The sequence below is a fragment of the Colias croceus genome, chromosome Z (genome assembly GCF_905220415.1).
Source record: "Colias croceus chromosome Z, ilColCroc2.1".
NCBI lineage: Eukaryota > Metazoa > Arthropoda > Insecta > Lepidoptera > Pieridae > Colias > Colias croceus.
The window spans coordinates 13,685,580-13,702,339 of NC_059568.1; the positions used below are offsets into that span (position 1 = coordinate 13,685,580).

Here is a 16,760-nt window from a genome sequence, read left to right on the forward strand (position 1 = left end):
CACATATAAAAATTAAACAAATAGAATCATATAACATAAAACTATTTACTCATCAAAAAAGAGTGTGTGTACTTATGTACACGCGTTAGAAGTTATACTTCTTTGGCGTATAGAAAAAAAATACTATAATATACAACTTGAACATAGTTATCAATTTTCATACTACCTAGAACTAACTTCATGCTGTTAAATTTAGGTGTCGCGCATCGTAAAAATTCACTCTCATCATTTTTCTCCATCGCGCCAAAAGAAGTATAACTTAAAAAATACAGATAAGATAATAAAATTTTGACAAGCTAAGCCGTAGAAAGTTAATCTCTCCAGCAAATAATAATCTGTGGAAATTAATAACCAGACGTATGTCTTAACTAATTGGATACGAAAATTGAATTTAAGCTTGTTTGCGCAGACTGTTTCATTAATATTTTAGCTAAAATGATTATGACTTGTAATCAAGAAGCGCTTCCAAAATTACTTATTACCAACTCACGAGTATAAAAATGTAATTTATTACATATTTTTATGAAAACCTTTTGCTCATTTTGGGTTGAGTCTATAAATGTTTGAATACATAAAAGTTCGTTAAACATACTCAGTATTATTGTAACTAGTCTACTTTAAAACATTTTTGTGCGTCATATATTATGTACCTATTTTGAAAGTTTTGGGGCTTACAAAATAATTAAACGAAGCCGGAACTAAAAATCAGCAGTAACTATCAAATACAAAATACTCAGACATTTCGACATTATTGCAGTAAAATAAATTAGCAAGCTCACACATATAAATTTTTAAAAAATAGAAAAAAATCGTTCAAGACGTTGAACGCGAACCCGCGTCTTACGCTTTTCCGAGGCTTTAAATTTATAAAGCGTTTTATATGCTATAAAAACTAACAAATACCAAGCCCAAACATATTCTAGGAGTACTGTAGAATTGACAGCTATATATAGATTAATTTATTGGCATGAATAAGATGGATAAGGAAAACGCATAACTTTTTATAGCGTAACTCGGGACATATATTATACTAGGACTCCATCTTTCTTCTGTGACTTTTTCAACGAATTTGAAGATATCATTTTCCAATTCTTATTTTAATGGAAAAAGCGTAATGATTTGATCCAGTTTCATGTGGTTTCCGATGTATTCATACAAAGCGATTGTGCGGATAAAAAAACGTCGATACACAATTAAATTAGCACAAGAAAGTTAGAAACTACTACGTTACACATTGAACAAATTTAATATTCTTAAAATCCCTGTTCTAATAGGTATCCTAAATAAAATCCTAATAGGTATACTAAATTCATCTAAAATTCTACGTAAAGAAGCTTGAAGAGAATTATTAAAATGTGTCAGCTATGAACTTATAAACGGTCCCTTCAAGATTTCACGTCAAGATTGTTAAACGATGGATAGTGGAAGAACAATAGAAAGTGACGGCAATTATAGGGGTCATACAAAATTTTAAGTACAGTTTATTTGTATGAATAATATTGCTCCATTATCGCTTTTTCCGCAACGCTGGAATCAAGGAAAGGAAGAATCTGGTGTTTATTTAGTTTCAACTACATGTACGTTTGTTATTATTGTATATGTCAATAAAATGATTATTATTAAACTGCATGTTGAAATACATAGATCCCAACATCTTCCTTTCCTTGTAATGCTGTTTGCTTTTGGAAACACTCTTCAATAGTAACTTTAATATTAATAATAATAAGTACCCACTTTGATCATCTATATTTCTTACAAAATACAAATACGATTATGTTTTTATATATCAGTATTACCACGCGAGTTTATTTAAGTAGGAACATTTTTGCCAGAATATATGCATGTAAAGAACATAATTTAAGGGTACGACCGCAGGAATGTGGATAAAAATGTATAATCCCCAGTGAGATATATATTAGGCACCTAAACTTTTTACGACCCTTTTTGCATCGATAGCGGATTTAAAACATCCATAGATGCGAGTTCCTGTTATTTTTATGATAACCATTTATTAGCTAATGCATTTCTAATAGATTAATGTTGTTGCATTACTGGTAAAATTTTAACGATTTTTGTAGATTAAGTTTCCACCTTATCAAATACATTAAGGTTAACATTAACACCAAGTGATAAGTAAGCCGTCGTCTGATTTGATAAAGTTCTGGCCACAACGCAAACTTCCACAAAAACTCACTGAAAGCGGCGCAAATATCAAAATTTTCGCACACTTCATAGTAGACTGGCATGGCGACAATATTCCTGGGACTCCACTCGGTCGTGTCAACAGTTCTGTCCTTTGAGCCACATAAATTACTTCCAATATTACTCCCTCGACGTATTTCAGTTCCCAGACAAAACTTATATTGTGTAACTTTTCGCGGGCTTGTTGACTATTGAATAGACGATGCATCTGTCATCTCTGATAAAGTTTCGAAAAGAAAAGTGAAGTCCTGCCCCTAAGGAGAATAGACGGTACAGGGATGCGTTTCATTGGCAGTTTTTTATGGACATCATTGTTATCACCCTTCTATACTTTAATATACGAGTGAAAAGCGATCCCAAGATCCCGTGGGATTTAAAGGTTTATAGTATATTTTTATTAGATGAAAAAAGTAATTTGATTTGTTTTTAGAATATAAGATACTAGCTTACCGCCCGCGGCTTCGCCCGCTTTGTCTCAAACCTAATAAATTATACACTAAAACCTTCCTATTGAATCACTCTATGTAATAAAACCCGCATCAATATCCGTTCCGTAGTTTTAAAGATTTAAGCATACAAAGGGACATAGGGACAGAAAAAGCGACTTTGTTTTACACTATGTAGTGATAACTAGTAATTAAAATTTTCTTATTTATCTTTTACAGTTCATGCAGTTTTGCTTTAGACTTATTTTTGTACCAATTAGGTACGCTGTTAGTTGTAGACATAACACAGAAAAATAATTGATATCTAAGATAGAGAAACATTGTCGTGTCCTTTTGTTCTTCTTTAATTATCTCGTTATAACGAACGTACCTAATTAATTTCGTATCAATATTTTTTCGCTAATATAATAAATATTGACACGAAAAATAGTTTATCCAATATTCTGTTATAGCAAGGTTTATTATCGTGACTTCTATTTGACCTTATTGACGAAAACTAATTATCGGTCAATCCCATTCCAGTCCGAATTCGTTAAATAGGTATTTGTCGACGACAACTCAATATAAGATATATTTGCCTCAACTTATCAGGTGAACATTAATCTTCTATAATATTCTTTCCAAGCCCCAGTTTATCGAAAAGCCATTCAAGGTCAATGTCCTTATTGGCCCGGAATGGAACTTCATAAAAAAATATTATATCACTAGCTGTGCCCGCGACTTCGTCCGCGTGGAATAGCGACTGCATAGTAGTTACTACTTTACATACAATTATTTAGTAAACACGTACTACCATAAACAATTCATAGAATTGTTAATAGAATTTATTACTAATCTAAGCTAAAAAACTTACGTACTTTCCGGAAATCCGGGGCATTTTCCGGGGATATCCGGAAAATGCCTGTAAAATATCTGGAAAATCCCCCGGAAAATGTGTGAAAATGTCCGGGAAATACCCGGAAAATATCCGGAAAATGCGTGAAAATGTTCGGGAAAAGCGTGGAAAATGCCTGAAAAATCTCCGGAAAATTCCAGGGAAATGTCTGGAAAATATCCGGAAAAAGCGTGGAAAATGCCTGGAAAATCCCCGGAAAATGCCTGAGAGATGTCCAGAAAATGCCCGGAAAATATTCAAAAAATGCGTGAAAATGTCCGGAAAAGGCGTGGAAAATGCCTGGAAAATTCCCGGAAAATGTCAGGCAAATGTCAGGAAAATGTCTGGAAAATGCCTGGAAAACGCGTGAAAATGTCCGGAAAAGCGTGGAAAATGCCTTGATAATCTCCGGAAAATGTCAGGGAAATGTCAGGAAAATGCCTGGGAAATGCCTGGAAAATATCTGGAAAATATCCGGAAAATGCGTGAAAATGTCCGGAAAAAGCGTGGAAAATGCCACTTCAAATTTGCGAAGTAATTAAAGCAGACAACCAAAAAAAGAAAAAGAAAGCTAAAATCTTTCATATTAAATGTATATGGGATATTCATATTTCATATTATGTACTTAAAGTATGGGAGGGTTTAAAGATATTTTTTTTTTTTGATATTTCTCGATTTATTTAAAAAAATGATTACGGCCATTATTAGGTTAAGTACTTTCGATATCAGTTTAAAGTTTTTTGTTATCTGTAATACTTACAAAAAAAAATCGCCTGTGCACACTGAACGATTACACCTTGTACATGAATGCCTTAGCAAATGTTCGCCGTGATTATTTAAATGATCATAATTTTTTTTATTAATGAACCAATTGACATGAATTAAACACTAAATGACAAAAAAATTAACTACAGTTTTGGATTCGGGATCAATTTAATAATTACACCTGCTAATATTTTTTTACATATTTTCATTGTATAAAATCGTAACATAATTTCCTTTATGTATTGTTCTATTAACACATAGATAATATCTTCCCAAGGTACTAAATTTTAATAAAAAAAGTTGTTTTTGTTATTTATATCTAAAAAAGAGTATTTATATTAGACAGCTGAAATAAACATAAAATTTTTATAAGTTTTATGGAAGCTGAATGTAATACAAATGGGCAAATATAAAAGTAAAATTAGGTATTTAAAATAAATAAATGAAACAACTACCAATTACAGAAAAACTTCTTTTTCGGTTGAAAATTGCTGGATCATGAGTATAATTCTTTATCTCTTACCTTGGGCAGTCTGGAAGAGATCGCTAGTAAGCGATAAGACCGCCTTATGTACATACCGTGTTAATCCATTTGGTATGATTGTAAATATTTTACTTGGTGTGGTACGTATATTACCACACCAATTGATAAATAATATGTACTCTGATCCCAGTACGATCTGTACCGCGATAGCCATAACGATAATAAAACAATCAGATGACAGTAAAGCACGATTAAAAATCATACTTGTACAGTAGTTGTGAGTGCAATATTTACGTTTCAAAATAACATTTTTTTTGGTACTCAAACGTAGGTAGATTCTCACGCACGCACGCTGATACGTGGTTGGCTGCCCCTTTTCTCATTCCCGAAAAATATCCTCTAAAATTACCCAAGATTCTTCCAATGATTGTACCATACGTTGGAAATTAACTTTAGTCAACAATTGACCACGCGCCAGGATACTTATTTCTACTACATCCTCATGCAAATCGTTAATTTTTATGAACATTGAATCTGTAAATAAAAAAAAAATGAAAAGATTACTTTACCTAATTTTATTAAAAAGCTACTAACAAATAAAATTCTATCAAGAACTAAAGTGACCTTCTTTGGGCGTTTAATATAGTCTTGTAAAAGTTATACATAAAAATAAAATTTCATCATTTTCTTATTTTGTCGTAACTTCAATTCTAATTATAAACATGAGTCTAACTATATAATTAATTAATAAAGAATAAATATAAAAGCTACAACTTACCTTTTGTGGGAACTCAAGAAGGATTTTTAAAATGTCACAATTAACTGTTAATAGTGTCTTGTTTGACATCAAGTGGACTCTGGGAAGACATGGGTTAAAAAGTTAAATAAATAAGTACAATTAAAAACCCCACCAATATTTTATTAATTTTTAATTATAAATTTGCAAGAAGCGTTAAACATGTAAATTGATTTGATTTTAATGAAGTCTCATAGATGGCGCTGTTTCAAATTTGTCTTTATACTACTAAGATTCATTAAACTGTTTCTCTGCCAAAATTACGTAGTTTTTATAGTGTAAAGCTAGATAATAGCGTGGCTTACCCAAAAACAACATTTAAATATGAGTCTTTAGATTGTACGCTGTGTAATACACGGAATACGTTAGAAAAATAAAGGTTCACAGCTCCTCCCCCGGAGGTGATAGCATGATAATGTGTATATAAAAGCCTCACCCGACCTGTTAGTAATATTCATGCAAAATTTGAAGTCAATCTATGCGGTACTTTTCGAGATTAGCTCGGACAAATATACAGACAAACAGACAAACAGACAAACCGACAAACAGACAAACAGACAAAAATTCTAAAAACTATGTTTTTGGCTTCTATATCGATTATAGATCATGGATTATGTATTCTTTTAAAAAAATATTCAATGTACAGTTTTGACTTTCCTACGATTTTATTATATGTATAGATTTATAAGTGTCAAGTAATAAAAGTTCTTTCAAAGTTTATGAAATTAAACCCTATCGCCTATCATACGCTCGTTAACTATTTCAAACTCAAACTCAAACATTTATTTATTCAATTAGACTTCTTTTAGTAGCACTTTCGAATCGTCGTTACATAAATATTTTTAACATTTACCACCGATTCGGAAAGCAGTATCTATGGAGAAGAACCGGCAAGAAACTAGCAAGAAACTCCATAGTTGCTTTTTTTAAAATCATGTCAATATTAACTATCTTACCTTAGTTTAACTATCTTTATTTAAGAATATTTTAAGCATATTCCATAACCTATTTTTCAGTAGCACTTAAGGGAGGTTATCAGTTTCTTGATACTTATTTTCTTTCAGGTGAAAGCAGCTCAGCGACGGAATAATATGTAATACGTCACCTCGAGTGGCGCTAACATCGTAGCTTTTCCATCGCAGAAAACACAACCAGCTAAAATGGGCAAGAAGAATTCTAAACTAAAGCAGGACACGATTGACCGGCTCACCAATGCCACATACTGTGAGTATCTTTAATCTATCTTAATATATATAAATCTCGTGTCACAATGTTTGTCTTCAATGGACTCCTAAACCACTTAACAGATTATAATAAAATTCGCACACCATGTGCAGTTCAATCCAACTTGAGAGATAGGATAGTTTAAATCTCAAATCGTTTTAGAGAAAGCGGGCGAAGCCGCGGGCGGTAAGCTAGTATAAGTATATATACGTAGATAATTTTATAATACGTCAAAAATCGTATCGTTATCTAAAAGCTTGACTATAGGTGGATTTTAGCTTATGTGACCAGCGGAATTAAAATGGTCACTTTCGGTGAATTATACCTAATGAATAGAAGGATCATATTATGAATCTTTTTCGAAACGGAAACAGGAGTCACTTAAAATAATATTTTATACTGTAAATTTCCAGTTGGAAAAAGAATTCATTTACTTGCCGTTTTTTTGTATGGAATGTCGTAGGATATGAAAGAAAATTGTTATCTTACGAAAAAAAAGGAATTGCTAAGAATCTGCTAGCATTTCACGAAAATATCAATAGATGATAGAATGTCTACTGTGTTATTTCTAAGCCTTGTGATTTTTTATATTCTAACCTATTACTATAACAATGAATAATTTAACACACATATGCTTCATAATATTAATACGGGACAAATGGTTGATTAATCGAGTAGGTCATGTCGGCACATCAGGTTAACGACGTTACGGTCATTGGATACCAATAATGATGTGACATATTATAATATTGAAATGAGTTTAATAAATATTAAAACATAATACAATACAGTATTCAGAAACAATATGATATAATGCGCAAAATCAACATGAACACATCTCTCTATTAAATTTGTGGCAAATTGCATTATAATGTGTGAAGTTCCAATTTAGTTCGTATAATAATATGATCAGATGTGTGGAAGAATTTTGAGAATCAGCAGTTCCAGAGATTGTCACATGCGTACACAAACAGTATCTGATAACATTGAGTTATTAAACACGGAAAATATAGTTTAGATGTAGAGTTTATATCCATCCTACTCTCATTAGAGTCAGGTTGAATTAAAAATAATAAACATTAAGGGCCAATTTTTCAACCGTTGGGTAAAATTAATCCGTCCAGTAAAGTATTACACGAACATTTTAAAATGTCACCTGTAGACTGTCATATACGGACAATTAGAATACATTTTTGAAATGGTATTTTAATACGTTATTCGATGATTATTGAAAAATCAGCCCCTAATGAATTAAAATGCCGCTTTTTTATTATAAATCCAAATATAAAGAATTGTTGAGACTGAAATTAGTGCAAATCCTAATAGAAACTACACTATAATTAAAATGAATAGTCGTATGGAACTGACTCAATTTTTTTTTTATATTTTTATAAAATACAAATATGTACCTAATACTTAGTCATGAGTTAAAGGTTAAACGTTTCGTTGACACCATAGAAACCGTAGCACCAACATAGATTATCTACAATAATAATCGGTTGCTAAATATTTTATAATTGCTATTTTCCCACGTATCGTATTTTTCAATAAATAATGAGTAATGCACAAACAAAATCTTTAGGTCTAGAACGTATTTAATGATAAATTTTGTCGCATTTCCAGCGTAAATAACTAAATACTTCGTACATAAACACAATTTGTTGGTGAGTTTACTTATTTCCAATCAAATCGAAACGCTTTTTTTTATTCTAGATAGGGAAGCGCTTGGCCACAATTTCGTCTGATGGAAAACTAAGATGCGGTCTAAGATGGTACGCGCTTCCCTAGTGTAGGTACAGGTTCACATTTGCTTGAAGACCGGGGAACACAGATTCAGTCAGCTTACTGTATCTATACTAATATTATAAAGCTGAAGAGTTTGTTTGAACGCGCTAATCTCGGGAAAAATTCGGTCCGATTTGAAAAATTATTTCGGTGTTAGATAGCTTATTTATCGAGGAAGGCTATAGGGTATATTATATCATCACGTTACGACCAACAGGAGTGTAGCCACGGGGGTGAAACCGCGCGGAGAAGATCCTCACAAACTTTCGCAGTTATAATATTAGTAGGATATTGAAATTAAAATCAATATCAAATTAATAAAATAGATATTATCAAATCATAATGTAAAACATTGTTATTTTCTAGTACAAGAATTACTTTACAAAAACATCATAAGTACTATAGAGAGGATAATGAAATAATTCTTCCCGCTGTTTTATATAAAAAGAGCAATATTGAAATAAAACTTTAAATCTATCTCCGCTATTCCCTGGTGTGAAAGCAATCGTATTGCAATATCTTTTATCGATCGATTTCCTTTCCGACGCAATAAGTAACCAGCCTAGTGTGTAACCAAGTTATGTCGTCTCTACCGGGAATTATACCTACATATTGTTTCAACTGTAACTTGTAAGCTCTCAATTTTCTTGTATATTCTTAGGATAATAAAATATGTGATGTGCCAATTGTATTGTAAATTCTTATACGTACGTATATTGGCAGTAAAATTATTACTATTTGTTTATTATATCTAATTTTTTTGCCATTATTTTAATTATTAAAAAAATAATAAGAACATGCGCTCTATAATATGATGAATTTTATTTTAGAAGATAATTTATTAGTGAAAAGAGTTTACTTAAGCTTTTAGCCTAATTAGACTTACAGATTTAGGGTATTTTATAGGTGTCTCAGTTGTGCCAAAACGATGTACTATATCTCAATTGCTGTTCGTTTGTGTCACTGAACGTCGAAATTACTGGACGGATTTTGCTAATTTAGATGCTCATATTATTTGTAATAGTTATGGCATAACCGGTTAGCAACATAATCAGTATCGGAAAATATTATTGTAATAGTTGAAAGTTAACCAGGTCACCTAGTCGTTAATAATAAATTGTGTCAGGTCTTCTTCAGTACAAGGTTTATTATGACAATCTTTCATATGTTACATAACAATTATTCAAGACAAGAGTGAACTGGTACCTTCTAAGGAATCGCGCTCCATCTTAGGCCACATCTTCGCTTACCAGCAGGCGAGATCGCTTCGCTATTATTCTTAAAAAAGTGTGTGTGCTCAACACACGTGTTAGAAGTGAAACTTCGGCAAAATTCAAAGATACCAAAATCGTCGCCTTACTACGCCTTACTACATGGCGTGACGGTATTACGATGTGACCTTGAAATTTTACTCTCAAAGCGCCTAAAAAAGATTCACTTCAAAAATACTCTATAACTTAGATAATAAAATATCTACCTTGTTGCGAACCATGTGATAATATCTATTACCTAATAGGACTATCAGACGTCTATCACCATCAAAGCGGTTAATACCTCTAAGTGACATAAAGCAATTTACTGTTTGGCTTCGCAATTATGTTGACAATATCTGATTCATGAATTGGCCTGCGTGCTTCGAGGCAGTGAAGTGAGCACACCTTCAGGAAACTGATATTAATCGTGCTACCGATATTCTTGCTGATATTTATAGGTGTGGTGCATTTGTATTGCTTGGTTACGGGTGGAAATTGAGGGGATTTTAACCTTGTCTATGAGGAAACAAGCTTGCGTTTGAAGGTTGAAGGAGTAGGGCATGTTTTTGAGAAGTGTACCAGGAAAGGTATCACAGAAGATCAGTGTTTTATTTTCAACTAATTTCACAATGTGGGTTTGGCATGTAGGGATGAGCTAATTATCCTAATTTTTAGCTTCTTCATTACATTCTACAGGTATCTCATATCATATTATTTGGAAGGCTAAATTTCTACCAATAATAGTAATAGGCCAGAAACTGCAGGATTGTTTTAATCTATAAACAACTCTATTGTTATTTACACTTACTCAACTTTTTAAGTAGTTAAATTGAATTGCGATTAAAGAGACTCAATTCATCAAATGAAAGCTTTTTCAAATTAAGTATTTTTATCTTGATTTATTAGTAGTTTTTGAACGTCTTTGATGACCTATACAATCACAACATATAACCAACAATAACATAAATTACGAAAAATCTAAACCAATATGATCAACCTATAACACTAATATAAAAAGTTAACAGAGCTTCTGTTTAATTAGCTAAAACATTACGAGGCGGAGAGTCGTAAATTGTACAATAAACGTCACGACCCAGAGCTCGTATCAAAATCGCATAATGTCAGCTGACAATGGATGTTAAATTATGTAATTACAATTTATTGCACTATAAATATGAGTTATTGGCAGACGCTTCTTAATTGTTAAGAGGGGAACTTATCTGAATTAAGAAACTTGTTATGGCGTCGTGTGGGCTGAAATCTCTGATCAAACCAATTCTGAGTATACCCGTTTGAATGAAGATAAAGAAGAGATATACAATAAGCTTTATAATAACCAAATATTCCGAAAACTTTGATTCGCTTTGGGATTATATCTAGATGCAAGTTCTGTCTCTGTATTTGAAACTTTTGATTATGATTTGAACAAAAACGAAAATATAGACAAAGTTTTGCTTTCTAGAATGTACTAGATATAGTGACATCTGCACTAAAATACAATATAGTAAAGTGTTAACCTACCATTCATATATTTTATTTAACCTCTAATTAGAAACGGGTCGAAACAAAAAATACATTAATAATTACCGCACTGGCGATCAAAAATCAAAAGGTATTCAACAGAAATATGATTCACATTTCCCCTTCAATTTCGCCGCCTTTAAACAAAAAACACCGTTACCCACATCAATTTAATCCACGATTTATTGGCCGGTAAAACTGAAGCTTACAAGTCCAAAATTCAGAATCTACCCTCACAGAGACCAATGTATAAATTGCACTAGCTGTTCCGCAAACGAGGTTAACATGACATGTTTAATGGAAAAAGTGGGTAATCGAGCCGGCATACTTAGTTTAAATGTCAGGTTTTACTATTTCGACGAAATAAAATATGATAAAGCCTAAAGGGGTATCTGTGTCAAGACCTAGAACGTTAGTAAATGCTACTACCTAACTGATGTAGGAGTAACGTTTTATGCGCTAAAAATAAAGTTATTGAGCATATTGCAAGTAAGCAAAACTTAAAAAGAATTAAAATATTTTATCTAATAAGTATCTAAAATTGTCACGTTACCATACTCCTCCGAAAATGCTGAACAATTTTTATGAAATTCTGTGATCATGTCAGATATGCACAAGAATCGAACAACATATTTTTTCATGCGCCTAATAAATATAAATGACGTAGAAGAGTAAACAGTTGTCGTTTATGTAAATATCGAGAAGAAACTAGTAATAATTTGTAATGAGAAGGCCCAAATAAATTTACAACAAGAATTGGAAAAAATGTGCAGTAATAAAACCCCTACATAAATTCCCAAACAATATAGCTATATAAAACCAGCCAACGATCCCATTTGAATCCCATTCTTATCTATGCAGGCGACTTTAAATTTTCGATGAACTTAACGAAATTTTCCATTTCGGTGAAAGTTTAAATATTTAATGTCCAATTGAAGCGAAATATTTAAAAGCAGTTCCGGTAGAAGGGTTCGATACGACGTAGAAACCAATTTCCAATAAAAAGTAAATTGTTTAGTAGTAGGTATGTGGGAAATTAGAAATTGTGCTAGAAACGACCAACTATCTGTTGAAATAGATTATATTATGCCAGTCTATCTAAATTATATTTTGGATATCTAAGTACATATCAATACTAACATTTTCATTTGAATTATTTCTCTAAAAAGAATTGTCGACCCACTTTCAATAGTTCACTCCACAAAAATTCAAATAAAACTGCGCCGAACTAATATGACTCTATATTTACTTTACATCTTCCTCCGAAATCCTTAACATTTTCAATACATCGTAATACGCCTGTAGAAGGCATCTTGACCAGAATGTATAAATATATAATAGAGCGAAGTTGACGGTAAAAGTTTTATGTTGAATAGTAAATGGGCCAAGTTAGGGGACGGAGGAACGCGGTCGTAAATATATTTCATTCATGCACTTTGTATCCGATTTAGGTGTGGCCTCGAGGCATTTTTATACCCTCTTACTTGATATTACTAAAATACATCGTTACTTTTTACATTTGCAGACAATTTTGTGTATGTGTCGTGGCCACATCGTAGATTTGCTTATTTCATGAAATGGCCAACATAGTTTGATCAGATCGTTAAATCGTCAACGTTTCACGATTTTGTCGATCGACATTTGGCCAGATCGTATAAAATATAGGTTAGGTTAGGTTAGGTTAGACTTTAATAAACAACGCACGAGCCGAGCGAGCAAAGCGAGCGTGCCGCGGCAGCGGCCGGCGAGTGCCAGAAGCGAATCGCTTTTTAAAAAAGAAACAAAAATGGTCATATTTCGTGAAATGTGTTCAAATCGTGAAACGTTGACGATTTAACGATCTGGCCAAACTAAATTGGCCATTTCATGAAATGAGCAAATCTACGATATGGCCACGACATATTATGTACTTATATCACGCCACAGTCACGATTTAAAATACGTTAATCAAACATTTCAATCCAACAAAATTTAATAGTTAAAAAACAACATAACTATTAACTACAGGTGTGTACTTAAGTAATGCATTTTAAATCCTGTTCTTAATCGGGATAGTATCGATGAGATTAATATTTAATTTATACACAATACCAACAGTTGAATATTAATGTGATATTAAACATCAATTTACATTATCACTATTATTTCGGATACAGAAATTATTCATGTGTGAATTATTTATTGATACGTAAAATTTATGGGCACCCACGTTCATCCTTCCCAACCTTCCTAAATGAAAATTGAACGCCTGCCGAAAAATATAGCATTCCCTGTTTACTGCATAAGGGCTTCATAACTTAGTCAGGCGCTGAAAAATAAAAACGATATAGAATTATAAGACACGTAAGTAATAATTTAGATGTGTTATTCAATGTCGCAAACATCTTTGTTTTACGCTGAAATAATGGAAAGCTTTGAACAATATAATACATGAACGTGTGATTTTATCTCACCCGTATACGAATAGGAAGGCCTGTACAACGCCCTCAATTAAAATTTTGGTTTTACCTGTTTTTATACAAGTCATTTTTATAAATTAATATTGATATAGTAAGACAGTTAATTAATCTCCCTTTAACCTTTAAGGTCTTTATACCTTTGTCACAGTATCATAATCAAAAGCTCTTTATTGAGCTTTTTTATGTAAAATAAAATAAATTCACATTAATTCGAATTTTATAAAATTGATTATACAAAAATAAAGAGATGAAAATTTTCTGTGCCTATAGAGTCTAAGTAGGTAATAAAAAAGAAATTTTCATATAAAAATAAATCAAGAACCAATTATTTCTAAAACAAATAATGACTTTTAAAACTAAGTTATAATAACATGAATTTCAAATGGGTGAAGGAAGACACGGTCTTTTGTTGTGATGTCGCCAATGCAGAGCGCATTACGTAATGTTTCCAGACGTTTGAAAGAAAATAGAGTAGGCATTTCATTAATACGGAGTTCTATTTTAAAATTTAAAGTTCGTCTATTTTAAACCGCATCTATTTTTAAATTAAGTTTAATTTCCTTCTTATTGAGTTTGTGTTTTTTATAATGTTAAACAACTGCCTGCTATTAAACTTAATACAATTTATGGGCGTTCCGAATATAAAAATACTAGACTTAGAGTAGGTATGCATTAGCTTAAACATAGTCTACTCTAAAGAGTCAGAATTTTAAAACCACGTCTATGATAATATAGATTAATTTCTGAAATATTTAACTTTTTAATCAGATATATAACAGATATAACAGTATAAATAGGCAACAGTTTTAAGAAATATTTTGGATATCAAATATAAATTAACATCCCTTTTATAGGTAGGTTCTGACCTACTTTAATACTTCGGCACAACAACATAACAATGTCATGTGAATTCATGTGAATTGAAATCACATGGCTTGTACAATAACATTATGTTAAGTGGTTATCAAAGATTTTGAAGATATTTATAGAGTATCAAAGAAAAACAAGATAAGAGGGTGCGTTTATCAAAAATTACTTGAGCCGTAAGTATGTTGTCGTATAATTTTTATATTACCAAATACATACCTATATTTTTACCGCCATTGTTATTGTTATTGACGAACATTGAATTGTGTTACTGCATTATACAGACTCAGCAATATTCAGTCGAATCAGTAATAACACAATTTTAATATTTGGAAGTGAAACTTTGAGCGCGTTGAGAGTAAAATTTCAAGGTCGAGGCATAACAATACCGTCACGTCATGTAGTAACGCGACGATTTTCACCAATGAAGTTTCACTTCTGACACGTGTGTTCGGCACAATTGCACAAACGCTTCTTCCTAAGTAAACAATGGTAAAATAGATGAATCGTCTTAGAAAATGTAACATTCAAGTCTTTAGTTCGAAATAGTGGCCATAGATCTTATTTCGAATGAATATTTTATAACTTTCTTGAAGTTTTCGCAAGAAAGAATATTAAAAATGTATAAGCATAGAGAACTTTATTTTGTTCGAAACTTAAAGTTTTTTATTTTCATTATGATTTAGGTACCTACTAGTGGTGCAGTAGAAGTTATTGTCTAACCCGCAAGTCCTGGGTTAGCTTCTCCATCTAGATCTTCTAGGAGGAGGGTTGCAAATTGCAATAAAAGTCAGCCTGGCAGAACTATAATAGGGTGATTGCTCTGTGTGCCGGAAAGCTATTATAAGTACATACAGATTGTAGACAAGTGAAAGTAGAAATAAATAGTTTGGAAAATCCAAAAGTGCACGCCTCATAATCTCATCCTTAAACAATAAAATTGATTATTTATAAAGAGTACGTGACTATAAATATAAAAATGAAATAAAATAAAACATTTGGAAAAGTAAAGAAAGCGGTACCGTAATAATTGAGCTATTTTTATGTGAAACTGCGCAGGTTTAAGGGACTGACTACCAACTTATTTTTTTAAACCTTGGCTTATAGTATAAAGAATCGAGTTTATAATGGTGAATTTTGAGTACACTATAAAAAAAAAAAGTCGATATTTTTTTTGTTTATTTAATAACAATTAAACCACATCGAATCAGACCCTGAAAAATGAAAGGGTTCTATTCCTGAGCATACTCAAGCGTAAGAGAAAAAAAAAGACTCGATTAGTAAAGTATTTCGGTCGCTATCGTGTTAACAAGAAAAAGGATCCGCACATACAGACACACGGACGTCCAAGACAGAACTTTTTTAAACTGTTTTTTAACTAGTTTAAATAACAAAAATGACATCAAAAATATCATGAACGTTAAAAATAGTGTTTTTTCCTAATATGTGTGTGTATGTATTATCTTACAAGTGCAATGTATGATACATAAAGACATTTTAAGTTTGAAAAATCAGATGTTTTGCGCGAAGTGACAGTAGTACCCACCTCAACGCTTCGCTTATGAGGCGTGCAATAAATCTAAGATACTACCTAATACAATAAAGCTGAAGAGGTTGTTTGTTTGTTTTAACGCGCTACTATCAGGAACTACTGGTCTGATTTGAAAAATTACTTCTGTGTTAGATCCCTTTTCTCGAGGAAGGCTATAGGCTATATATTATCATCACGCTAAGACCAACAGCAGCGAAGCAATGCGGCTGAAACCGCGGGGCACAGCTAGTAAGTTCATTCATAAATAATAAGCTTTATTCAATTTACTGTTATTTTCCTTGAAGATTGTAAAACAAACACTGTCTATTAAATCTATTCTATCCATTGAATATTCATATGTTAAATCAAAGGCCTTAATATGCTGATTACTTGTTTGCGTGTGTGTGTAGGTTGACACAAGTAAATGAGTGCATGTGTGCAGGTGTGTGTGTCAAAACGAGTGACATTTGACCCCATTGCCAATAACATCAATGAATTATGTATTCTTTCAACTCTCTTCTAGATTATAATTATCCTATAACATTATTGATAA

The 16,760-nt window shown here is 32.0% G+C and overlaps 1 protein-coding gene across 2 annotated transcripts in view; it reads left to right on the forward strand.

Moving 5' to 3' along the window:
• LOC123705458 (frequenin-1) overlaps positions 1 to 16,760 on the forward strand; it is a 178,815-nt gene that overhangs the window by 74,204 nt on the left and 87,851 nt on the right. For both annotated transcript variants that reach the window (XM_045654236.1, XM_045654237.1), the window contains one exon: positions 6,632 to 6,791. In XM_045654236.1, coding sequence (XP_045510192.1) covers positions 6,728 to 6,791 — 64 coding nt within the window. In that variant the 5' untranslated portion in view covers positions 6,632 to 6,727. The remainder of the gene's footprint in view (positions 1 to 6,631; positions 6,792 to 16,760) is intronic.